Source organism: Balaenoptera borealis (assembly GCF_965194805.1).
Source record: "Balaenoptera borealis genome assembly, chromosome: 7".
Taxonomy (NCBI): Eukaryota; Metazoa; Chordata; class Mammalia; order Artiodactyla; family Balaenopteridae; genus Balaenoptera; species Balaenoptera borealis.
In genome coordinates, this window is record NC_138864.1 from 123,394,980 (window position 1) to 123,422,072 (window position 27,093).

A 27,093-nucleotide genomic window follows, 5' to 3' on the forward strand; every position below is an offset into this window, starting at 1 on the left:
TTGGTTTCATCCATTTTATTGTCAAGGAAATTAACAGCCCGAAGGGGTTCCCCAGGTCCGCGCTCCCCCCCTGGGGCCCCGGGGAAACGCGGCAGCCAGCGACCTGGTCTCACTACCCCGCGTCCTTGGGAGGAGGGGCGAAGGGAGAGGGGGGCTCACAGCAAAGGGGCTCGGAGGCGCCCCGTCCCCGCCCGCCGGGCTCGGGCCGGGCGACGGGGCGGCCCGCGCTCACTCGCCCGTGTGGGTCCGCAGGTGGTACTTGAGCGACTGCTTGTAGCGGAAGCACTTGGCGCAGTGCGTGCAGGGGTAGGGCCGCTCGCCGGTGTGCGCGCGCTGGTGCTCCAGCAGATGGTGCTTCTGCGTGAAGCGCTTGCCGCACTCGGCGCAGTGGTAGGGCCGCTCGCCCGTGTGGATGCGCCGGTGCTCCAGCAGGTGGTGCTTGCGGATGAAGCTCTTGCCGCACTCGGGGCAGGCGTGCGGCCGCTCGCGCGAGTGCACGCGGCAGTGGTTGGTGAGCTTGGACTTCTCGCTGAAGCTCTTCTCGCACTCGGGGCACTTGAAGGGCCGCTCGCCCGTGTGAGTCCGCTGGTGGCGCAGCAGGTGCGACGGGCGGCTGAAGCTCTTGCCGCACAGGCTGCAGATGAAGGAGACCTCGTGCTTGCCCGCGTGCACGCGCTGGTGGATGACCAGGCTGATGTGCAGGCGGAAGCTCTTCTTGCACTCGGGGCACGTGTAGGGCCGCTCGCCCGTGTGCGTGATCTGGTGCTTGGTGAGGCTGGACTTGTGGCTGAAGCTGCTGTCGCACTCGGGACACTTGTAGGGCTTGGGGCCGCCGCCGCCGCTGCCCGAGCTGGGCGACTTGGGGCGCGGCTTGAGCGCGTGCTTGGGGGCGAAGCCGGGCCCGCGCTCGGGCGAGGCGTAGCCGCCGCGGACACGGTGGATGCGCTGGTGCAGCGTGAGCTGCTGCTTGTGCCGGAAGCTGACCTCGCACTCGGCGCACTCGTACGGCCCCTCCTTGATGTGGTTGCGCTGGTGGATGATGAGGTTGATCTTCAGCCGGAAGCTCTTGCCGCACTCCATGCACGTGAAGGGCCGCTCGCCGCGGCGGTTCCGCTGCTGCTGGCTGGCCGCGCCCCGGTTCTCGCCCGGGTGCCGCTCGCCGTGCGACGGGGGCGCCAGCCTCTTCACCGCCGGGTTCCCCAGCTGCAGCGGCGGGGGGCTCTCCTCGCCCTCGGGGGACAGCTCCCCGGGCAGGGGGGTCGGGTACATGGCGGCCTCGTACCTCCCGGACAGCTGACCGAGGGACTGCAAGTGCTGCGGCAGCTCGTCCTCCTCCTCCTCTTCCTCCTCCTCCTCCTGCTCCTCCGTCTTGATCACGATCCCCTCTGCTCCGGGGACGCGGGACGCGGGACAGGGGAGAGAGAGAGAGAGAGAGACAAGACGCCGTTAGGTGTTGCCTGACGCCCCTACCCCGGAGGAGGCAAGCCCCGCTTCGCCCTCGCCCACGGCACTGCGTGGGCATCGTCCGACCCAAGGCCTTCCTTCGGGAAAATGCAGCTTCCCGCTCCCGCGGCCCAGGGAAGCCAGGCCGGCCGCGGAGCTTGGCTCAGGAAGGAGCCCAGACCTAAAATGGGCCAGTCGGAGACCTGCCTTGTAATTTTATGCGGAGGAAGCAGGGACGACGGCATCCTCGTGGTGGGACGTGGGCGCTGCGTGTGCCCATCGCCCGACGCCGCTGGCGGGCAGGGACCGGCAGGAAAGAAGGAACCTAGACGCAGAACCCTCCGGAGAGGCAGCAGGTCCAGGGCGCCTGAGGTTGGCATGCTCGAGGACCTACCAACTCTCCAAGCCGATAAACACCCCTTTCTTACTTAAGCCACTTGAGGATTGGGTTTCTACCGCCAGAGTCTAAAGGGTCTTGACTCATCAAGTTCCCAGCCTCGTCCCCCCTCTGCGGTCTCGTCTCCCCGAACTCTGCTCGGCCTCGCTGGTCTCCTTTCCTGGACTCACCTGGAGAGTTCTCCTCAGGTGCCTTTACTGACCCTCCTCCGTGTCTCCAAATCGTGCCCATTACGTAACACCCCACTCCAATCCTGTCTCCTCCTGACAACCTTGCTTGACCATCCCAACCTGCATCCTTCAAGCCCCCCGAGCCGCTAGCACGTGCGGGGGCGCCTCCCCGAGACTTAAGAACCCCGTCTCCTGACGGGGCACCTCACCTGCACAGGTGCATGACTCACCTGCACAGACTCTACCAGCCCTGACCCTGAAGCTGGGGTGGGGGGTTTCCTCTGCCTTTGCCACAAGCTCGGGTGTGCAATACCCCACACGCGGTGAGTGTTCCACGAACACCCCAAATGGTGGATGTCCTCCTCCGCCGCCGGCCCTCCGCCCTCTAGCCTGGCCCTTTAGGACCTAAGATGTTGGCTGTTCTACAGGGTCCCTGGAGAATGTAAGTCCGAGAGAAAAGGAGAGGCCTCCAGCACCTATTTGAATTTTCTCAGGTGCCTTGAACTTACCTGGCCCTCCCTAAACACTTAATTGGGGAGCTCTATTTTTAGTTGCCGACTTTGTGTGACATGAGAAAGTCATTCACTTTTGAGTCCACCTGTGAGATGGAAGATGCAGTACTGTAATAGTCTGCATTTGCAGAATTCTCAAAAGCAAACAAATGAGAACTTTTTCAAAGCACCTCACACCTATGCTCTCTCATGTTCACAATACCTTATGGGAGACGTCAAGCAAGAATTATCCCCATTTCACAGACTTGGGGCATCCGAGCTTGGCACTATCAAGTAATGTCTTCAAATAAATAAAGTCAGACCTTTTCAGAGCTTGCAATTTAAGGACCAGCTAGTCTGTCCCCTCAACTGATAAGGAAACTGAAGCTGGCAGTGTTCGTGACCTGGCCAAGGTCTTCAAGTTTGTCAGTGACCACTAGGCCACAGCACTTCCAGCTACTCCTCTGCACCCAGTAAGTGGCAGTGTTAAAATGAGAACACAGGTGTGCCAAGTCCCAGCTCAGGCCTCCCGTCGTAAGACAATGCTGCCTCGGTCCTGTCAGGACTCTCAGCAGGAAGTGACCCAGAACATCCCTGGAACACGATGCTTAAAAGATCAGGAAGGAGGAAGCAGCTTCAGAGGTTGGTAACTCATTGCCCTGGTGTTTATCCTGAAAATAGGGTTGTTTATGAAAGGCAGAGGGGGAAATATGGGCCTTGGAAGATTTAAACTCTCCTTGAGTTTCCAAGTTGTTCTTTCTTAATGAAATAAGAATGAAACAGTTGGCCCTAAAATTCAGGTCTCGAAATCCCACAAAAAGCTTACAATATTACTAAATGGTACTAACAGAATTAATGGGAGTGTTCAAAGGGCAATCTGGAATTGCTCTTATGAAGCTCCCATTCAACGAATTCTCACAATTTGCCTTGTGTCTTTCATTATTCTCTAATGAAAGACAACATGGTATATTAAGAAGATTTCTCGAGTATCATGCAATTATTTAAATATAAGGAGTTAGATACCCATCTTTTGACCAAGAAGAATGTCCATATTTTATGTGCAAAAAGGCAAACTGCAAGGGAATAAAATAAAATGAAAAAAAATTTTTTAAATCATCAAAATAATACTTTAAAAAAACCTAAATAAAATGGATGTGGATACATTTCTAAGTATAAATAATATATTGATATGATTATTGATATAACTTTGATATCATATGGTCATATGATACCAAATATGATAATTGATATGATATAACTTTCCTAAAGTTTTCATCTTGTCAATTGACTCTTTTGCACATAAACAAAACATACAGACAAAAACCAAAACCCAAGTGGGTTCTACCAAATTTTCAAGGAGCACACAGAATTCCTATCTTACACATTATTTTTAGGATACAGAAAAAAGAGCAAAAGCTTCCCAGTTCCTTTGATAAGTCTAGAATAATCTTAATGATGATTCCAGAAAAGTTCAGGTTCACTTCATTTATGAATATAGTTGTAAAATTCCTGAATAAAATAGAGGCTAAGTCTAGTAGTGTATTTAAAAAAATACACCACGATGATCAGACAGGGCTTTTCTCAGGCCTGCAAGGACGGCTTAGCATCACAAAATTGACCACAAAAGATGTCCTGGCCGTGCTGCTGCAAGCCCACTTCCTCACTGTTTCCTTGTCCTCACAGGGAGCAAGAATGTGCAGAATGGTGACCCTGAGGTTTTGTGATTAAACAAAAATGATGCAAAAAAAAAAAACCAAAAAAAACAAAAAAAAAAAAAACAAAAATGATGCCTAGATTCTACCTGAAAAAGCAGCCTCGGCTATTTACAAAGATGTGCTCTTCAAGGGTGGAAATCTTCAAGCCAGTTGAGGCTTCCAGTGTGACAAGGGAATGACCAAGGACGCGTCGGGAGATGGAAGTTCTAGCATTGCCACTAGTGTGGGACCTTCTCTGCCTGTAGAGGGAGGGGGCCGGAGAGATGATCTCCGCCAGCCCCTGATGTCCTCACCTGACCCGGCCTTTGGCTGTGAACACCCTCCTTCCTTGCCGGGAGACGGATGCTTTTAAATCCCGAGGCAGGGAAGCTGTAGCTAAGGCCGTGCTTGGTTCCGTCACACCTGTTGAGCCCTCAGTGGCACAGCACCCCTCGAAAGGAGACCGGCGGCTTCCCCACAGGCCCCAGCCCCCCACTCACCCGCGCAGTTTCTCTGCTGCGCCAGCATCTGCTTGAGCTCACTGAACTCGCCTGAGCTCTCCGTGGACGCCTCCAGCGGGTTTTCCGGCTCCTGCATGTCCAGGTCCGGCTGCTCGCCGCACGGGTCCCCCAGCTCCGAGTCCTGGAAGCCATGCTCCTCCACCTGGCCCATCAGGGGCTCCGGCGTCTCCAGACTCTCGGAGCCCTCGTCGTTGGTCTGCACCTCGATCTTAATCACGATCCCGTCGTGAGCTGAGAGGGCGGGGGTGGGGTGGGGGGAGGACAAAAGAATCCAGAACATGTTCATTCCACCTGCCCAGGGTTTTGTGGCCCTAGAATTTATATTTCCAAAATTCTTACTTTAGAGACCCTGAAGAAATATCCTGAGTTGGCAGTAAGTAGGCATGGACACTGTGTAGCCTTGAATATGAACTGGAGTCAAGTTAAAATAGACGCAAGTTTGTCTCCATGACCCCCTGTAATTTTAAAATAAGGGTTTCTTTTAGAAAGAGATCCTAATTCCCTTTCCCAGGTTAGGTCAGCCAAAGGCAACAGTTTCTCTCTCTCCCCCTCTACCAAGCTGAATAAAGAAAAGGCTAATCGTCTGGTCTCCCCGCACACCTTTTCGACACTTCCCCACCAGGTGTCCTACAAACCAGAGGCCCCCAGCCCCTTCCTGGCCCCTGTTTACAGGCACAAAAGGGGCTGCGGGTTAGTTTTTCGTTAAACAGCATCTGATTACACACATGGCCCTGACATTTTTTTTTTAATCTGCCTGTACATCTGTAAGTTAATTTCAAATGTCGTTACACACACAGGCATCACTTTCAATAAACAGGATTCTAGTGCACATTTTTGTTCTTTAGTGCAGTATTTTTTCCCCTTTTAATTTGCCTCCCCTTCTCCTCACTCCCCACTCCACAGGTACGACCTTCCCAGGTAATTCCCATAACTGCCCTCACACTTTCTCTATGCTTATGTAGTGATTTATCACAGCACGTTTACATTTGTTTTTCTTTTCTGGCCATTACTGGTTTAAAAAAAATAAAATTGCCTTATACATAATCCTCTATGTTCCTTTTCTCACCCAAATATCTTGTAGAAATCCCTTCACACCGATTTCTGTAGGCTAACGCGTTCCTTTTCAAAGCTGCGTATATTCCACGGTGAGGATAATACAGCAACGTGTTCCACCATTTCCTTATTGACAACATTCACTTTCTGCTGCCAGGCTTTTGCCATGGTGAACAACACTGCCATAAACATGTGTTTATATCTCTAACCATAAAATAGTGCTTTTATTTTTATGAGAGTCCCAGGAGTGGGACTGCAGGGTCAAAAATTAAAAATATTTTAGAGTCTGATAGATGTCATCAGACTGCTTTTCCACAGGCTGTGACTATTCACATTTCTACCAGCCCTTTTCTCCATGTGCCTGCCAGCAACAGACACCACTGCTCTTTTTAATCTTCCTCAGTCTGATGGGTATAAAGTGACAACTTACTGATACTTTAATTCTACTTCCCTGACGAGGGTAATCTGAATATCATTTCTTTTATTTATTGGCCTTTTAGAGTTGATTCTATGTGAACCGTGTTCTGTCAATTGGTCAGAGTCCTTTGATCCCTGTATTAAAGATAACCCATTTTCTCTTACTGGCATTTCAAATATTTCCCCCAAATCTTTCATTTGTCTTTGACTTTTATCATATAACTTTCCTAAAGTTTTCATCTTGTCAAATATGTCTCTCTTTCTTACGGCTCCTGGATTTTCTGTCTTAGTTAAGAGGGTCTCCTCTGGTCCTAGATGGTTCATCTGATCTCCTAGATTTTATTCCCAGGTTTTTATTGTTTTATTTTTTACATTTAGCTCTTTATTCCGCCTGAAATTTCTTTTTATCTTGTGTATAGTGTGAGGTAGGGGTTCAACTTTATTTTCTTGCATATGGGCAGAGCTGTGCTAGCATGAAGTCCCTTAAAGGTTGAAAATCAATTGTCAATTAAGGAAATTATAAACATATAATGCATGAACATATTCATTCATCCTTTGAATGTTTATTCAATAGCTATTTATTGAGCACCACCTATGTGCCACGCATGTTCTAATGGTGGGACACATCGGTGAACAAAACATAGCTCCCCGCTCTCCTACATCTCACCTAAGGCAATAAACATAATTAATAAATTATATGGTACGTTAGAAGGTGATTACGTGTGCTGTGGAAAAAAGAAAAGGCACCAGGAACCCAGTGAACGAAGCTTCTCACTGTCCTTCGCCGTATCCACTCGTCCCGCCCATACTAAAGTGAACCAGTGCCCAGAAAGCAGACCGCCCAGTCACGCTAGCAACTGATGCCACGTGACCTAAATCTGGGTTCTTTCGGATGCTTGGCAATCCTTTAATTCCTCTCTGATCAGCCAAGTAATCGATTCCCAACAGCTGGGGAGTGGACCGCATAGAAAGCGGCCCTAATGTCCCAGGTTGCACTCCCCACAGCTTTCCACGCAGACCGTGCCTACCTTCCCTCCAACTCGACTCTCCAAAGACGTCTTCATCCTATTCTCTGCCTTACAAAGAAGATAAAGTCACCCACACTCACATCCTGGGCTTCCTCCTGCTCCAGCTCGACGTCATCCTCCTGCATCCCCTTCCTCCCGTGCCCCTCCTCTGGCCTCCTCTCTTCTGGGCTCTGCACTACATCCGCAACTATGACTCCAGCATCGGAAAGATACCTTCCCTGACTTCAAAACTCCTGAAGATATTTTGCTTGCCTCCTCCCTAAGATAATTTTTTAAAACCATGTACCCGTTTGCACCTTTTTGAATAAATATACAAAATGCTTCAATCACTGCTAAAGATGTAATTTCTGGAGTATTGTAAATATTGATATTTTAAAATAAACTCTTCCATTGCCATTTAATGTTGCCAATGGAATCTAAGAACCCTAGCAATCTAAAACCCACCATTATTCACTTAAAAAATACACAAACAAGTTCTTCTTTGATACTTGAAATTTTAATATCATCCCTTTTCACCACGGACTTCTATTTCCATTCCCACTTTACCCACAGAATTTTAGCCTAATAGAACATATTTTTATGCTTAGGTGCCTTCCTGATCACCTCATTTACTGCACAGAAATGTGTTATGTAAATGGAAAGATTAATTTTGCTTTCATTTCTAATAACCACAGGGTTCTAAGTGTTACTTGTCTGCCTGGCTTAAGTCATCCTTAGTTATTATTATTGTGGAATGAAAAATAATTATTCAAGATAGGAAACCTGTAGGAAATGTACCTCTTACAAGGATGGGTGGGGACTTCTTCCCCAATTAGTTCATTTATCTGAGAATGAATATTCTTATTGCTTGAATGAGACAGTGTTCAGAATAAAATCTGCTCCTATTTTTCATTTTTATAAATATAACCATTGGGAGAGCTCATTTACATAGATCTGTAGCTGGGCTGGCGGGAGCTTTGTTATGGAATCATCACTCCATTCTTTGAACTTCTGAATTATAAATACTGCAAAAGCACATGGTTAACATATCATCAAAAATTGTTTTTAATGACCTATTAGCTGACAACTTAATTAGGTTCTCTTTCAATTTTGTCAAAAGCTAAATATTACAAATGATTTAACTTCCAAAAGAATTCGCCATCCAGGCCCCAGAGCCACCGATGTACTTCTGGTTCTGTCCCCCAACATTCTGGCTTGTCTCTTTGTTTCGTGAGCCAGAGGGCTTTTTATACATCAGAGAAACACTCCATAATAAGGCAGGATGGGCAGGAGGCGCCTCCTCTTTTCCTTTCACTGGTAGGAGACATGGGAGATGAGGACCAGCGCTACAGGGGCCGCAGGTGTCGAGTGCCCTCACTGATGCGTTTATGAAGGAGAACAGATGGACAAAGACTTGGAAGCTGAACCCGCAAAGCCCTCTGTGTTGTGCCTTCTTGGAAAGACTCTTGTACCCCGGGGCATGGGTACTGCAGCCCGAAGACCACTGCCTTCCCATCCTTACCTCTCCTTCAAGACCCCCACTCCACCAGACGTCCCAGGCTGCTCTTAGCCCATCGTGAGTGTGCTCTCCTCTGACCCCCAAGCACTCGTCTGCCCCTCTCTATGGCATCTAATTCTTTTTCCCTTGAAATGTGCATCAGTTACACATTTTCGCGCCCCTCCCCCACTTGTCAGGCAGCAGGGAAACCAGTGTTTCCCACCAAAAAGGTCTCTCTGCCCCAAACAACTTCTGAAAGAGTTCTGACAACCAGACTGCATTCATAAGCAGTAATCTGTTCTCCCATTAAAAAAATTAATCAGGGGGCTTCCCTGGTGGCGCAGTGGTTGAGAATCTGCCTGCCAGTGCAGGGGACGCGGGTTCGAGCCCTGGTCTGGGAAGATCCCACATGCCGCGGAGCGGCTGGGCCCGTGAGCCACAATTACTGAGCCTGCGCGTCTGGAGCCTGTGCTCTGCAACGAGAGGCCACGATGGTGAGAGGCCCGCGCACCGCGATGAAGAGTGGCCCCCGCTTGCCGCAACTGGAGAGAGCCCTCGCACAGAAACGAAGACCCAACAAAGCCATAAATAAAATAAATAAATAAAATTTAAAAAAAGAAAAAAGAAAATGCTCCCTATTTCACTTACAAAATTAATCAGGGGCTTCCCTGGTGGCGCAGTGGTTGAGAATCTGCCTGCCAATGCAGGGGACACGGGTTCGAGCCCTGGTGTGGGAAGATCCCACATGCCGCGGAGCAACTAGGCCCGTGAGCCACAACTACTGAGCCTGCGCGTCTGGAGCCTGTGCTCCGCAATAAGAGAGGCCGCGATGGTGAGAGGCCCGCGCACCGCGATGAAGAGTGGCCCCCGCTTGCCGTAACTACAGAAAGCCCTCGCACAGAAATGAAGACCCAACACAGCCAAAAATAAATAAATAAATAAATATAAATAAATAAAAATAAAAGGAATTCCTTTAAAAAAAATTAATCAAAGACACATACATTGTGGGAATATAGTTTATGACCAAAGGTAGCATTTCAAACCAGTGGGAAAACGTTTAGGTAAATGAAGTGGAGACAACTGGCTTCCTGACTACAAGGAAAAAAACAAAAAAACCATCTTCACGTATCTCACCTCAAAATAAATTATGGATGAATCAAAACTTTAGACATAAATAATGAAATCATACTAGTATTAGAAAAAAACACAGCTTTTCCCCCTCCCTCCTTCCTTCCTTCCTTTAGTTTCTGGAAGCTGGTCAGTCACACCAAACATATTAAACGTGAACAACACATACCAACTATAATCTTTTGGTGTAAATTTTTTGGAAAAAAATTTTTGTAGCTTTGCCTTGACACTGTTTGGTGATAAACATTTAATTTGTGATTGGTTGTTAGTCTCTGTAATCACATTTCTTCATAAGAACTCTTCTGAGATGGGAAAAATCTCTGCTACAAATTGTTTTCAAACGTATTAAATGTTTGTGGACACTAAATTTAATAATTAATGAAGCTGGTATAATGTTATATTGGGAGACACAGTTAAACATTTAATTATCTACATTTTGTAATTTTCTTTTTGTTTTCTGGAGCAAAAAATATCTTATTTCAGCTTTCAAATATTTTTATAGATTTTTGGAAAGCTCGTAGGTCCAAGGCCTGTGATCATAATGTTTACTGAATAAAACAGGCCGAGTAAGTATTTCTACACTTGGTATGAAGCCCACCCACCATAAAGAAAATTTCTGGTAAATCTGAATACATAGAAACTTAAACTTAATAAATTTGGACACAAGAATTTTAAACAGCTATATCACAGATACACACAAAGGTAAACCATAAATTTGGAAACATATTTGCATACGTAAGACAGACTACAGCTAATATCCTTAATATTTAAAAAGCTTTTATAAATCAATAATAAAAAGATGAATGATCCAAAAGAACAATGGGCAAAGGATAATTCATAAATAAGACATACTGGAAACCAATAAATACGTGAAAATATGCTCAACATCACTCTTACAGAGGTTGCATGAAAACATCAAAATATTGTCTTTTCTACCCATCACTCCGGCAAATAATAAAAAGATAATACCACCTATTGGCATGGGTGTGGGGAAACAGGTTTTCTCATGCATAGATGAGGGTGTGTAAAGTGGCACAATTGTTTTGAAGGGCATTTGCTAATATCTATTAAATTTTTAAATGGGTATATCCTTTGACCCAGAAAGTCTACTTCTAAATAAGTTTCAGACGAGTGCATGAAGATTTACTTATAAAGGATCTTTAATGAAGCACTGAAACTTGTAAAGACTCTAAATGTATACCAATGGGAGTTTATTTAAAGTATGAAATCAATACACAGAATACTACGTCTGCTATTTAAAAAACAGAGACTTACATGTTTTGACATGTAAAGATGTCAAAGATATATTTTTGGAAAAAGCAAGTTGCTAAACAATGTACTTCTATATTGTTTGAAGAAATTTTTTTAACAATGAGAAAGTATTATATAATTAAGGCCGTGTGTGTGACTATATGCACATCAATTGGAAGGAATAAGCTGTTGACTCTTCTCTCTCTCTTTTTTTTTTTTGGCTGCACCGTGCAGCCTGTGGGATCTTAGTTCCCTGACCAGGGATTGAACTGGGCTCTGGACAGTGAAAGCGTGGAGTCCTAACTACTGGACCGCCAGGGAAGCCCCGAGCTGTTGATTCTTAAGAGAGAATTATATGGGACTTTTCTTTCTCTGCATTTTTTCTTTTTGAATTACATTGATGTAACTTCAGAGTTTCATTGGAAAGTGAAAACCAGCGTGGCCACATTAACTTTCTCCACCAGCTCAAAGCAAAGAAATGATGGCTGCCACGGGCTTTCCAACCTTTTCATGGCTACACTTTCTGTTAGATTTTTTAAACCTTGGTATATTAATTTTTACAATCTTCTTTAGTGGTTGAGAATCTGCCTGACAATGCAGGGTACACGGGTTCGAGCCCTGGTCTGGGAAGATCTCACATGCCGCGGAGCAACTAGGCCCGTGACCCACAACTACTGAGCCTGCGCGTCTGGAGCCCCTGCTCCGCAACAAGAGAGGCTGCGATAGTGAGAGGCCCGCGCACCGCGATGAAGAGTGGCCCCCGCTCGCCGCAACTAGAGAAAGCCCTCGCACAGAAACGAAGACCCAACACAGCCAAAAATAAATAAATTAATTAATTTTAAAAATCAAAAAAAAAAAGTTATACGTACACATAGGCCAGAGGGATAAAGGGTTCTTCAAACCTCATTAAGAAGCTCCCCTCCACCCCCCAACCTGCTCCGCAGAGGCAATCACTTTCAATTCTTCTAGCTGATTCTTTTGTCACTTATATTCATAACTCTACGTAACATAATGGCATTGCTACTCCTTGAGTTTTCAATTTCAAGCATCATCTACTGACTTCCAAGAGCTGGAGGTGAGGACCATCTCTTCCCCAACCATCCACATCTCTTCCAAATCCCTGATTTTTCCCAGCCTGTAATTCTGGTTGAATTAATGTTGGGTGTTTACATTACTGGATTATGTAAATGCTATTTAAAATTGAACCATGTAGCATACTATAAGTACTCTTCTATGCCTGTAAACCTTTTTGCTTCCCCTGGAGCTGGTTTTCTTTTCTTTTGCTTAGCTTACTATTAATTACCACTACGTCAGCTCCAATGTCTCCCCCCATCCTGCTCTATAACCCTCCTCTCAGAACATCCAAACAAACATAATGGGGATTCCTCAGTTTTACCTACTTGAAGAAAAACTTTCTGGAACCTCTGGTATGCTCCAGTGTGGACTGGTACCTCCAGATCCACAGCTGTCTTTTGGGGATCCCCTTCGGCAGCACCCCAGGGATTCCTTCCCCTCTCTTGTGCTGGAGCTCCTTACACCTCTTGGTTTACTTCCTCATTTGGCAAAGTACCTGCCCCAGCTTGAGAAAGCACGCATGGCAGACCTTGAACATCTCAGCGTCTCGATTTCACTCTCCTATTTAATTAGATTAGTCTGGCTAGATATCAAATTCTAGAACGTTGGAAAATATTTTCCAGTTTTAAAATTTAAAGAATTTTAAAGGAATTGTTCTACTGTCTTGTAGCTTCCAATACTGTTGAAAAGTCCAATGCCATTCTAATTCTTGTTCCTTTGCATGAACCTGGTCTTTCTCCCAGAAGTCTGTCAGATCTCCTGGGTCCTCAGTTGCTCTGAAATTTCTTGCTGAAGTATTTAAGGCTGGGTCAATTTTCATCCTCTGTTCTGGACAGTTGGTGGGCTCTTCAATCTGGAAAGCTGTCTTTAAGCGCTGGGAATTTTTCCTGAAGTCTTTCATCTCTAATTCCCTTCTCCCTGTTTTTGTTATTTTTTTATCCTGATATTTCTATTATCTGGACATTAGACTTCCATCCTTTACTTTTCTTATTCTCTCCCTATTTTCTTTTTTGTCTTTTTGCTCTATTTTCTGGGCTGTGTATTCAACTTTATTTTCTAACACTGCTACTGAGTTTTTAATTTGCATTATTATATTTTTAATTTCTAAGAGTTCCTTTCTATTTTTTTTTTAGATAAGCATTATACTTTTGTCATGGATACATTCACTTATTTTATCTAAGGAATATGAAAAAATGCATATTTTAAATGTATAACTATATATAAATATTTAAACATATTTCCCCCCCCGCCCCCGTATGGTCTCTGTTTCCTTGAAATTTATTTTTTCTTTTTTTCCCCCTTTGTCTCTGTATATTAGAGGCTCTTCCCAAATGTCTTGTGGTTCTTGGTTGTCCATTTATATTAAAAGTTGAATATTCAAAAGAGAATTGCAAGTTTGGTGCATTCAGGTAGGGCTTGGTTTCCCAGCAGGATTGTTTAGCTAGATCATTTCCCTGGGAAATCTCTTGGGCTGGCCCCAAGCATCTCTAGATAAGACTCTTCCAATATCCTGCCCTGAGGGTTTAATCTTGGATGTAAGCATCATTTTGGGATTCAGGTTAGGGAAGAAGGCTAGAGATCTCAACATCTCTGTCAAGCTTCACTCATTCCCTTGTTTTCAACATGGCACCCACCCCAATCGTGCCTGGTGTCCACATCCAGAAACCCTGTTGTTCACCATCTCCAGAGAATAAGCCTTGGTCACCTACCAGGGTCGGGTGAGGCAATGGAGGGAAATGGCAGTGTTTAAAGGCCTCTTAAGATGTTTGACCAATGCTCTGTTTTTAGCCTCACCTTTACCCCCATTTCCAAAGACACCTGGAATCTCTGGTACTGCTAGTTCCCGAGTCTTGAGCAGGGCTGGGGGTGGAGTGCAAACTGGGTTTCTTCCCCAATACCAATTTTGGATTCTGCTTTCTCAATCAGCAATCACCCAGCCATCTGTTCTCAGCCTTCCAAAACTTAGCTGCCGTTGTCTCCTTGTCCATTCCCTTTAAAAAAAGTCCCTTCGCTCTCGTTTTAGAAGGTCTTGGGGAGGTGGGAGTAAACACATGGTCAATCTGCCACCTTTAACTTGAAGTCTTTCTTCATGCGTTGTTTTTAAAAAAACTTATTTTTGCTGAATAAGAAGTAATATACACTCACTTCAGAAAATTCTAAAAAAACATAGAGAAATATGACTTGGGTATGTTTCCATCCCATTTTTTCCCTAGTTTTGTTAACATCGTTGACTTCCTATTGCATTTACATTATCCACTTCTTTTTTTTTTTGGCTATGTCGCGTGGCTTGAGGGATCTTAGTTCTCCGACCAGGGATCGAACCTGGGCCCTCGGCAGTGAGAGCGCGGAGTCCTAACTGCTGGACCGCCAGGGAAGTCCCTACATTATCCACCTCTATACCATTAACCTCCCGTATCGACTGGCTCATTCCTGTCAACATGTCAAACAGGCTTTGGCAATCCCCATCTTAAGCAAACAAGAGTCCCCACACTGCCCGGCCCGCCAGCGTTTCTCTTCCCCACCCACAGCTACACTGGAACAAGCTCCACTTCCTCACCTCCCGTCCACTCCTCAGCCCACTCACAGGCTTCCACCTCAACCATGCCACCAACGTTTCTCTTTCTTGCTAAGGTCACTCTGATGCTGCCAATCTGCAAATCCAATGGACACCGCGCAGTCTCTGCCTAACTAAACCACGCTGCAGAGTTCAACGCTGTTAACCACGCTCCCTCCTTCCGGAAACACTCTTCTCTTGAGATACCCGACAATGCACTACCCTAATTTCTTGCTATCGTTCTGGCCACTCCTGTTCCCTTTGATTCTTCTGGTTCCTCCTCCTTTTTCCAAATCCTACAGCAGTGGCTTTCAACCCTGGCTGCACATGAGAATCATCTTGGAAGCTTAAAAACAAACAAAACTAACACCTGGGCTCCACCCAGACCTATATATTCCAACTCTCCAAATCTACCCTAACAGTCAGGGCCCCAGGCCAAGGGCACAGGCTGTGCTCTTTCTCTTCTCCCGTCCAGGCTGGGAAAGCTGATCCCGTCCACGCTACTGAGGCCCACATGTCTGTCTCTAGCTCAGGGCTCTTCTGTGAGCTCCAGGCTCCTCTACTCAGCTGCTTTCTCAACACCACCTCCTTGACGTGTCCTGGGACCTCACACCTAACGCGTTCCTCTGGGTTGGAACCTCTTGTTGTCCCCACCTACCCTCTCACTCGCGTCACGACCTGGACTCATCCTCGGGACCCCCTCTCCTCATATTCGACATCCGCCAGCCACCGACGCCAAAATACACCTCGCAAATACCCACTGTGCTCCCTGGGCTATGCCAGGCCTCCCACCTGGGCTACAAAGAGAGCTTCCTCGCTTCCAGTCCTCCCTCCCTCTGAGGAGTTCTCCTCCGAGTAACGGGAACGCCCCCTTGTGCCTCCACTATAAGTCCCACCTCCTCCGAGGCCTTTGCTGGGCGCCTGGTCTCAGTAAGGCCTTTGCTGCTGTGTGTCCCAGAGCCCTGCAGGCCCGTCTGTACAGCACTGTCACAGGGGCTGGCTGTAGTGTTACGTATCTGGGGTGTTTAGTTTGTTAACGTCAGTCTCTTGACATAGTACCTGGTACAAAAAATATTAGATGAACTTAATAATAAACATACAAGGGAAAATATGGTGTAAAAACTCTTCCCGTGTGATTTTAGTGGCTGTATAACCATCTGTCATAATGTAATATAATATTTGTACATCTTAATCCATATTTTTGGGTTCTTTTCTAGGCTATAGACTCTCAGAAAGGAAATTATTAGGTTAAGTAAATGAACATTTTAAATATTTAAAACATATTTGAAGACCAGAAAATATCAAATTGCTTTTTAAAAAGCCTGAAACTATGTACAGTGTATGAGAACTTGGATTTCAGCCATGGCTTCTGGCTTGTTTGTTTTATTCTGCTAATTTGTTAGGTGACAATGGTCCCTGGCTTCCCCAGGCCTCCTATTCGCCCTTAAAGAGCCATGAATGGGAGCCCCGGCTTGGAGGATTTTGAGAGCAGGGTCGCTATCTAAGTCACCTTCAGGTCTCCTTGCCCTTAGGGATCCCAACCATAAATACTAGTTTATTGAATGCATTTACTCAGCCAGTTCACAAAATTGCCATGTTTGGTGTACTTGGAACCAGGAAAATTCTCAATTGGTATCACCCTTTGGGTCTGGCCCAGGGCTGGCCTTGTGGCCACTCTTCTAGGGGGGAGGACACACGAATGACAGGTGACCACTGGCTCTGATAACTGCAGACTCACAGGACAAGCCTGCTACCCCGAGGCCAGGGCCTTGCAGGCACACAGAAGTGCGAGTTTACAGCTGGCCCACGGGGCAGTGGTTCCCATTCCTCGCCTGCCCTCCCTCCGGTCAGGCTCCTAGTGGCTGAGACGGTTAGTGGAACAAATGGCACATTCCAGCCACACAAGGCAGCCTCTGTGAGGCCGCCGCTGCCCACAGAAGCTCCAGCCTTAGACGCGCTTGTGCCAGAACCAACCCCGCCTGGGGCCGAGGGGGCTGGAGTTATTTGCTCTCAATTCTGGCCCCACTTTGTGGGAGGCCCACCTGTGATGAGGGTGTGAACAGCAGACAGAGGAAGGGGCCCATGTTCCCATCCCAGCCCTTCTAAGAGGATGCTACAAAAGCAGTACCCGGACCACAAAACCCCACGGGGACAGCGGATGGGTTCTAGGATTTTTACCACAAACCACCTCTCCCCTTTCTCATCCTTTGCCTCCCAAGCCCTCTTTCTGATTTCTTCTCCTTTGACTCTCTCCGTTCCCACTGACACCTGTTTTTGGATGCGGCCGCTCAAACCTTTCACATACAGACCTGTTTTCCTCCAAACAAAAGATCACTCTGCCCCGTGCCACACCCTGTCCCCGACACCCACTCTCACCTCATCTACTTTTAAATCCATCTATTTTGTCTGCCAGAATGAATTCAGGATCTGCCTCTTCCCTCCATTTAAATCTCCAGACAAATCTCTAGAAAGTAATGCTGGTTTAGGGTTTCTCTGAAACACGCCAGCACTTATGTTTCCTCAGGGTCCTGCCTCTTCTGGAAGTTACCTCTGCTCCTACTCCCTGGGGCCGACATGACTGCACGTGATTCTGGACCTCCTCCTGGTGCCAGAGTCGATGACATTACTTCATATGAGACCTGGCTGTTGGCCCCAGTGAGTTCTCCTGCTAGATTATCCTCCTTTTTCAAAAGACAGGATCACCCATGACATCTGGCTACAAAGGACAAGGATCTGCTCCCACGGAAGACCTTCAAGGGAAGTGATGCAAGTCCAAGGGCAGTTCCACAGCAGGGGCTCCGGAACGAGCCACACCCCGAAAGCACTGCCATGCAAGTGTGAGGGCTGCTGAGCGGCCGCTGTAGAAGGGACGGCTCCCCACGCGGACGGACGCAGCAGCTGGCGTGTCCTGGGCCACTGGAACCTGCCGGTCAGCACGCCAGGCCCTGGCTATCAGTACCAGTCCTGTTTCACGGATGAGAAAGCGGGCCTCCAAAAGGCCGAGTCACAAAAACCACAGGGCGAGGACGCAGAGAAGCCGGGGTTCAAGTGCAGGCAGCCCGACGCCGGCGTCTGCACCTGAGCCCACGGCCAGGCCGGCCTGAGCTTCTCTGCTGCCTCGCCGCCTCGTCTGGACCCCGCCCCACACACTGGAGGATGCTTCAGATGAAGCCCGTATCTGTCCCTGTCCTTTCACTCACCGGCCACAGGACCAAGGATGTGGCCCTCCTCTGGGAGCTCGAGGCTCACCAGCACCAGCATCCTGACAAGGGGACGCCTTTCTGTCAGTTTTGGTTCTGTTTCCCGCAAAGAGAGAGGTGACGCTCGGTCATGTCAAAAGCTCCCCGAGACAATGAACGCAACGGCACTCCCAGCTCAGCCACTAGGGCCACTGGCGATCAAGGAGGCCCCAGGCAGGTCCCAGCACCTGCAGGCTTCCCTGAGGCACTCAGCCTGCTAACACAGCCCGCCAGGGTCTAGTGTGGGTTGTAAGACCCCACGCCGGGCCCCCTGAGCGCTGGAAGGCCTCGGTCACCGGCAGCCACTCACCAGCACTGGGGTCTGCAGGCGCCTCGCCCTCCTCAGAGTCTTCCGGCTCCTGCATGACCGGCCTCTCCCCGCGTTCCATCTGTGACATGAGGTCTGGTTTGGAAATTGCATAGTCTGCGCAGGAGGAAGAAAAGAAGATATCCTATGGGGTGAGTTTGCACTGGATGCTACAAAGGTGTCACCTGTGTGAGTGTGACATCGGGAGCAGCTGCCCTACCCAAGGCTGGCAATGCTGCAAAAGGAAGGGCCAAGTTTCCAGCCCTTCTCCTCAGGGCACACAGAGTGTGTACGCACGTGCGCGTGTGTGTGTTAACTGCGTGTGTGTGTGTGTGTGTTAACCGCGTCCCGGGTCCTCCCAGCGGCACCAGCAGTGGGGCACCACTTGCTCACTGATGGAAACTGGTCATCTGTGGCTCACAGGTGGCCAATGCCAGCTCAGGTTTTCATGACAAAGGCAGAAGATATTTGAAATTTTATAAATTAAAAAACTGATCTTGATAAAATATAGAAGCCATGAAACAAAACACTGATAGGTTTTTTCTTACATTACAAAAAGTTTAAAGTTCTTTGGAAATAAATTTAAAAGATAAAGAAACTTGGAGGAAATAGTATCACGCACACACGTGTAAAACATAAGGCAAAGGATTAATGTCTGTAATTATATATAGAGCCTCTACAGTTAGTAAAATAAAAAACCAAAAATATGAATGGGTAATTCGTAGAAAATATGCAAATGGCCAATAAACATATTAAAAGACGCACAAGCTCCCTAATCATCAAAGAGATACATGTTACGATAATGCAGCGTCATTTTTCACCCATCAGAAAAGACAAATCTTTACAATAGGGGAACCCCAGTTCCGGCCAGGGTGTGGAGGTGGTGTTGTCACACTCTGTTACGTGAACATACACAGCCCTGGGTAGGGCCCGTGCAAGCGCCCGTGACGTTGTAAACGAGCACCCTCTTTCCTCGGCAAACCCACCTCCTGGAATCCATCCCACTGAAATCCTGGCGGAAGAGCGCAAATGCAGAGATGCTGATTGCAACCCTCTGTGGCAGTGGGAAGAGGGGCTCAGGCTGCTGCTCAACAATAGTTCTATACCAACAGCCCGACGGTTCATCGGCAACACTGCACTGTCTTTCGAGCAGGGCCCTGCGCTGACACGGAAAGCTGTCTCTGACTACTGTTAGGTAAAGTAAGTGAAGGACCCCATTTGTGCAAACCACAAAGCGCATGTGCACGAGTGCAGCAAAATGATGAGAAACAATGTCGGCCCAAGGGTTCGCGGTGGTTACCTCCGGGGAGTGTTACCTCTGGGGAGCGTTACCTCCGGGGAGCGGTGCTGGCTGGGGGTGGGGACTGCTCTTTATTACACAAATCTAAATTGTCGCATTTTCACAATTATGTATATACTTTAAAAAGAACAGAAAAAAAAAAGTTACCCCATGGAGAGGTATAGATGTATAAAATTAACAATTCCAGCAAGGATCGGATTTTCTATACAACAGCGTATTTAATGTTTTTCTAATTTTTTGTGTGCCCAAAGAGTTCCCCATATCAGAGAAAAGGAAACATATACAACTAAAGCCTATTTTCCCAGGTCTTCATCCTCAAACACGCTCATTAACGAAAACAACAAGAATCCACCGACTGTGGGGTATGAGAGATCCCAGTGAAGTCGCAACTTCCTGGTAGGGACCTAGGACGACCGTTTACTCCCCGGGTCATACCTCGTCTCTGCGCGAGCGGGACGAGAACCTGGGGGACGTAAGCTCTCAATCGACGACAGTGTTCAGCCACCTGGGCGGTCTATCAGGAGGGCTGACACCTGTCCTAGCTCCCACACGGGCAAGGTGTGAGGATTAAATGTCATTCTCATAAAGCACCTCACACTCTGCTTAATGATAGTTGGCTGGACAAACTAATTTCAAGAGATATATATATGTATGTATGTATATATACGTATAGAGGGGCCATGGGGAAAATAATACAAAGGTGAGAGACTGCTGACGTCTGAGTCTGTCCCTGGCCCCCGCGGGTGGAGCGGAGTCTCTGTTTACGAGCTGTGCTGATCTGTGCTGCGCTGAGGTATGTGGGTATACGGGTGTCTGCTCTCATTTGCTGTGCTCTCGAAAAAAAATTGTTTCTGGGAGTTCAGAGCTCCCGGGGCTCCTAACGAACCCCCAGCCAGCAGGCGGGAAGCCACGGGCAGCGAAGCCGTCTCCTTACCCATGGAAACCAGAGACTCGTAGTTGCCCCGCATCACGTTCTTGTACAGCTCCTTCTGCCACTCGGACAGGTTTCCCCACTCCTGCTCCGAGAAATGGACGGCCACGTCGTCAAACGTCACAGGGACCTGAAACCACACAACAAGCTTAGCTCGGACCAACTGGAAGGCATCACGGGCCCTCAGCTGCCAGATCCCAAGGCTGCCAACGGCTCTGGCCCCCTGGGCCTGGCTCAGGACTGGGGTGGGAAAGGCCCAGAGGCCCAGCTGTGGGTTTTCACCAAGGACCTCTCTAGAAATCAGGAGGCTTCAGCCACTGTCCTGGCCCGAGAGAGTCAGGGCTCCGTGATGTCTGGTCCTTTTCCTCTTTAACAGGACAGTCCTTGCTGCTGTAAAGTGTGGTCTGCAGACCAGCAGCAATGGCACCACTGGGGAACTTGCTAGAAATGCAGACTCTCAGGCCCCACTCGAGACCCACTAATTCAGATTCAGCATTTAGTAAGATCCCCAGGTGATTCGTGTACACAATACGATCTGCAAAGTGCTGGCCTAGGCAACACGGTCCACGCGTTTTCCCTCCATGAGGCTGTGAAAAGGGGCAGTAGCATAAAAGAACAGAAAGAAAACCAGTTCACGTTTAAGTGCTTTCCTCTGGGAAATAATATTAAAATCTAACCATCCTCTGGTTTTTTAGGATACCCCTGGAAATCATATTTTTACTGGCGTTAACGTGATTTATGAGTTTACTGATAAAAATGTTGAGCAGGACACCGCCCTGTAACATCTCACCAAGTCCTCCCTCCACCTCCACGGGGAACCACACAGGTTCACACTTGTCCAGAGCTCGACCACTTGGCCTTCAATTTGCCTTTTATCCTCAGACATCACAGACTGAACACCTTCTACACTGACAGCCCCCATCACTAGGTCGTCTCTCTGGTCTATAGCCTATGCTTTTATCAACAGGAGAAATCACTGGGTTTTGCTGTGTCCTGTTCTCAGCGATGTGAAGTTGGTGACTAGGTATCGTCATACTGTTTTCCTTCTTAACCGTGGCTTTCCCTTTCTTTGATATTAAATTCCTAAAACACACTCCAGTCCTGGTCACTCCTTGGGAAGCCCCGGTTGGGATAAAGTTACCTTGGGAACTTCTCCATTGCTGCCCGGGGGCAGCCGCAGGATCCAGAAGTTTCTGTTCTTCAGCAGGTTCTCCATGTTCTCCAGCCGCCTCTGCAGCAGCCCGTACTCCTGCAGCAGGGTCCCCAGCACGACCCATTTGCTCTCCAGGTGGTTTGCAAACTCCACGGCCGTCTTCTCGCAGTCGGCTATCTTTTTCTCATTTGTCCCGGTCCTGCCCTCCAGGGTCAGGAGCCGCATGGCTTGGGCCTCCAGTTTCCTCTCCACCGCTTGGACGGCAGCCCACACGGCCAAGCGGGTGATCTCCGCCGTCGGGAGTGGTGTGTCCTTCTGGGCCGCAGAAGAGATCTGGAAGGGGGTGTCCTTTTGGGAAACCGGGCTCTGGAGCAGGGGGTCCATGTCAGTCTCGGGAACTGTGGGGGAAAGGGTCAAGGGGTCTCTCTCGGGAACTTCGGGGGAGTGGAGTGGGGCTTCTTGATGATGGGTGGAGTGGGAGAGAAGTGAGATCTCTGGTTCAGCAGCAGCTGGGGGTGGATACGGGGCCTCTTCTTGGGAAGCCAGGGGGCCCTGGATCTGAGTCTCTTGCTCGGAAGCGGCATGATACAGGAGTGAGGGTCCCTTCTGGAGCACATGCGGCATTCGGCCAGAAGTCTCGTGCTTGGGAGCGCTGGGAGTCTGGGGTAGGGAGCCTTGCCGGGGAATGGCGGGAGACAAGGAAGGAATTTCTTTGGGGGGAAGAACGTGGGATTGGAACAGAGTTTCTCGAGGGAGTCCGGCAGGGGTCTGACGCGGGGTTTCCTCTTGCACAACGTTGGGGAATGACAGAGGTGAGGAGCGTTGGGTCTCCATGTCCAGCTGCTGGACCTGTGTTCCAAAAAGAAAGGACAGGATTGAAGGCCAGAGTGTCCAGCTGGCAAATAAATCCCCAAAATAAGTACCTACATTAAAAGGGCTTCAGGCTTCATAGCAATAAGATATGTTCCATGGACATGAATCTCTTCTTGAGACCCTAGCGTTGATCTACACATCAATGACAACTGCTATTAACAACAAATAAAAGATGGTTATGCCACCTTCTGCTTCTATAGAGCCATCTCCTTTTTCACAACATACACCGCACAGGTGTCCTCTCATGAGTAGTGGTGTGGGAGAGGAGAAAGGATACTGGCCTTGAATCAGGACACTTGGCTTTCAGTCCTGTCTACACCAATGCTGCCCGGGTTGTCCTGGCCCACTTACTCAACTTCTCTGTTCTCAGGGTCCTCATCCATCAAATAAGGGTCATAATACCTGGCACAGCTGCTGCCTCACTGAGTTCTTCGAGCATTGAGGGTTAAATAGAATAAAACTTTGAAAACCAATAGAGCAGAATTTTGTCAATGCCAGGCTAGCCTAAGACTGCCAGCAAGCTGGGGCCGGTTCTGTCAAGGCACTTAGCCCGAAGGTGAACTTGACATCCAGCCCCACCGCTTCTACCTGTATTATCAGGCAGTCGTGGTGCCCGTATTCTTTCCCTCGTTTTGTCCAACAGCGATGACACACAAGTACCTTAAGCTTCCCAGACTCCTTGATAAAAGCTGCCTTGCTGACTTAATAACATTTCTCAAAGGGTTGATGTGGAAGAGGTTTGCCCTTGAGGCACGTTCAATGGACCCAGCCCCTGCTGGAGAGGCTGAACGGGCTACCATACGTTCCGGCTGGCTCCTGCTACACACAGAGCAGAAGACAGACACTGAGACAGGTGTGGGCGTGGCCATTCAGACTCTCCTGAGGGAGCCAAGGTTCCCGGGGCTGATGGTCCCCGGCGGGTAGGTGGACCCTGGCCATCCGGAGTCCTCCCCATGGTTCGTGAGGTGGGGAATGAGGAGGAAAGGAGGCCTGGAAGGACCAGAGGCAAAGCTGAAGTCAACCAGTTCTGTGAGCTGTGTCAAGGTTGGTGGAGACTAGAACCAAGATAAAGACCGATTCCTTCAATTACTTGAAGGGGGTTTCAATCATTCACACTCTCCCCATTCCCCACCTCGCCATGTCCATGTTCAGGGAATGCTTGTGTCATCACAGAGGTGAAGCCAAGGTCTTCTGAGTGACCAGCTCTGTATCTATCTATCCAGAATGTCAGTATGTTTATTGGAACTGAGTAGAATTTCTTCTATATCAATGTTTGTCCATTCCCTCATACTCTTCCTTCAATGAATCTGCTGAATGGCCGATTACTGTGTGCCATATAGAAGTGAGCTTTAAAGTAACTGAAATTTCCCTTTTCTTCGTTTGAAAATTAGCATATTCCTGGTGTCCACTCTGAAATACAGTATGTGCCCAACAGATGTCTGCTGGATGAATAGTATAAATGACTGGGTTACAAAGAAATTATTAGAGTTAATAATGAAGTTCCTTGAGTCATCTATCAAAGACTCATCTAAACCTATTTATACCTTCTGTTGCCTTCTTTCACTTGTTCATTCATTCACTTATGTGTAGCTTATCTGAGACAGCATCACGCTTTTAAGACAAGGATTGAAGATTTAAGACCTTGTTCAGGCAAAAGGTTTTTGAGGTAGTACGATCCAATAGCTTTGCAGGGAACCAGATGTGAGGGCTGATTAGTCAGCACTGACAATTATCTGGCATTTGTTATGTGCCATGAACTGTGTTTTAAAGGGTTATCTAATTTACTCTTCACAAAACCCTATAAACAGGGACCACTAGAATTCTTATCCACACTTAGCACAGGAAGTTGTGGAGGCTTGGAGAGGCCAAGTAACTGGCCCAAGGTCACACAGCAGTCTGGCTCCAGAGCCTGGGCTTCCGCCTACACTGTAGGTCACCTCTAGGCCTCATCTGTCAGATGAGACAGCTGGTCAGTATGTGTTCTGAATCCTCTTTACCTCTAAGATTCGGAGGCTTGGAGATTAAACAAAGACCTGTGGGAAGGCCCTGCCCATAGACATTTCCATCTAATGCTGGGGTCAGGGACCCCTTTGAAAAGCTAATGAAAACTATGGCTTCTCCCCCTCAAAAAACACACATGGGCACATACACAAAATCCTACGAGCACTCTCAAGGGAATCACAGAGCCCTGAAACTGAAGGCTCGTCAACAACTAAGCCACCTCTCAACTCTTCACAGGCGAGGGCAAGGCTGGACGACCCTCTGGGATAGGAACCTCAGACACAGGGAAAGTGACGAACATAATGCAACACAATAGGCACATGTATGGCCCTGTCCTCACAGGGGGATTAGGGTATTTGCCTACAACTAGTAGGAGGAAGGGGAAATCCCCAGGGGCCACGCTAGTCCCCCTGAGTAATACAGGGGCTTAACTGCAACAATGTAGAGAAGCTTCAGGACAGTAAATTAAGCCATTAGCGCAAGACATCTTTACTAACTAGTCTACTCAGAGCGCAAAGGAAAATACCAGTTCTTTGCTCTCTATTATTAGACTGTCTCTGTCCATTTCCGGATTTGGAGGACTGTAGAGCAATGGGGGGCCCACAGGAGCACATCCCCTCCACCACCCCCAAATAAAAGCCCCTTGCTGTAATTTCACCAGTCCCAGTAAACCTGTGGCTTGATACTACCCTGAGCAGAAAGAAATGGCCAAAGAGAGGAATGGAGCTGTAAATATAAAATGTGAGATTAATAAGCTTGCATTCGCAAACTCTTGGGGGCAGGGGGAGAATTCCATTTCACAGGATTTAACCCACCTTCCCTACCCCATGTATCCTAAGAGGATGGGGTCTCCAGGATTCATTCATTTGCAGAAAAATACATAATTATACCTGACTTATAAAGAAAGCCATGCCATTGTCTTGTATGACCCAGTGTGGTTCACCCAGAATTATATACCATTCAAGGGTCCTGGAAATCTAAGCATTTAAAAATCATTTAATTTTATTTTCCCAAGAGTTTTATTATTAATATTATCATTATCATTCTTATTATTATGATCATTTTTTTGTAAGACCTGAGAGGCTCTTTCGAAAGCTCTATATCCCGACCCCTTCCTGCACACAACAGGAAACTGAGGCTCAGGGCACTGCCCCCCATGCAGCAATCCTCCTCACAACACGGCTACTGCATCTCAAAGAGCAGGTCTGCGGGGAGACTTTGAGACTGATTTTTAAAAATGGTCCACTGAAGAGGCAAACCAGCCCCCAAACCCTTAGTAGCCTGCTCCCCAGACCCCATCCGTCCGAACACCCAGAATTCGACCGGGTCCCCCGGACGCAGACTGGAGGCCGAGGCGCCCGAGCCCGAGGGTCACCTGCTCCTCACGCCGGGGACGCTCGGCTGGGCGCTGCCCGGCCTCCCACACGGCCGTCACCTCCCCCCCGACGGGCCGCGTCGCCCGAGCGCCGGCCCCGGCCCCCACCCCAGGGGAGGCCGCCGCCGCCAGGGCCGCCCCCTCCCCGTCCAGGCCCGCGGCCCGGAGGCAGGCATTTATGCGGATGCGGACGCGGGCGCCGAACCACGGATGACTCGCTACGTGACCTTGGGGCAGGCAGGGCCGGTCGCCGCCAGGTGTCCGTGCCTCAGTGTCTCCGCTCTGCGAAATGGGGAGAGCCGCGTCAGCGCCGCGCTCCGGCCGCGGGAGGCTCGGCGGGGCCGAGCTCTGCGGAAAACGTGCGGCGGCAACCCCGACGGACGCGGCGCCGTCTCCGCAGGGAACGAGGCGCGCCGCCCGGACGCCCGCCTCCGGGCCCGCGTGCGTGCCAGGCCCCTGGCGTCCCCGCAGCCGCGCCCGGACGGCGGCCGGCTCCCCTCGCGCAGCGCCCCCCTCCCGAGCAGGGGCGCGCGAGCCCTCCGGGTCCCCCGCCCCCACGTCGCGGCGTTTCCGTCCCTTACCGAGACCCCAGGCCGGGCCGCCGAGCCCGGGACACGCAGGCCGTCCCCAGGGCCCCGAGTCCGCGCGTCCGTGCGCGCGCGGGCCGCCCTCACCGGAGCCGGGGCCGCCTCGGCCATGGCCCTGTGCTGTCCGGCCCGGGCCGGAGTCGCCGCCGCCGCCGCCGCCGCCGCGCGGCCCCACGCAGGCCGGCCCCTGGGCTCTCCGCAGGCGGCGCCGGCCCGGCCCGGCCTTCCCCGCCCGGGCTCTCGCGGCCGTCGGGCCCGGCCTGCTCGGGGCGCGCGGGGCGGGCGGGGACGGAGCGCCCGAGCCCGGCGGCGGCGTCGGAGCGGGTCGCGCGGCGGTGCGGGCGGCCCGGCGGGCTGCGCCCCGGCCGCGAGCTGGGCCCCGGCCCTCAGCACCGGCCCCCGGCCCGCGCGCGGCCCCTCTGCGGCCGCGCCTGCGACCCCGGCTCCGGCCCCGGCCCCGGCTGCGAGCTGCGCTGCCGTCCCGGCGCCTCTTCAGCAGGGGAGCTGCACAGCAGCTGCCATGTTGATACAAACTGCATCCTGGGAGGCATGTCCCTCTCAGGCCGTTTAAAGAGAAACACTCCGAGGCTCGTCGGAGGCTGCAGGAACCCAGACAGCTCCATCTACAG

At 49.4% G+C, this 27,093-nt stretch overlaps 1 protein-coding gene across 2 annotated transcripts; it reads right to left on the minus strand.

Annotated features, from left to right (window-relative positions):
* On the minus strand, positions 1 to 27,093 carry ZNF777 (zinc finger protein 777). Of its 2 annotated transcripts, none has more exons than XM_082399426.1 (6): positions 26,459 to 27,093; positions 21,617 to 22,477; positions 20,479 to 20,605; positions 18,248 to 18,361; positions 4,747 to 4,947; positions 1 to 1,385 (listed from the first exon to the last, which is right to left on the minus strand). In XM_082399426.1, exons 1-6 carry the CDS (start codon positions 26,573 to 26,575, stop codon positions 229 to 231), a joined length of 2,577 nt encoding a protein of 858 aa, XP_082255552.1. In that variant the 5' UTR covers positions 26,576 to 27,093; the 3' UTR covers positions 1 to 228. The 2 variants fall into 2 exon arrangements, with proteins under 2 accessions (XP_082255552.1, XP_082255551.1); XM_082399425.1 differs by having other exon boundaries at positions 4,696 to 4,947; positions 26,459 to 27,092.

Coding starts and splice junctions, on each gene's coding strand:
- ZNF777 (XM_082399425.1), bottom strand. CDS start 26,575: ATGGCCGAGGCGGCCCCGGCTCCGGTGAGGGCGGCCCGCGCGCGCACG. Junction 20,606..21,616: donor GCAATGGAGAAGTTCCCAAG/GTAACTTTATCC, acceptor GTGTGGTTTCAG/GTCCCTGTGACGTTTGACGA. Junction 18,362..20,478: donor CGAGTCTCTGGTTTCCATGG/GTAAGGAGACGG, acceptor CCTCCTGCGCAG/ACTATGCAATTTCCAAACCA.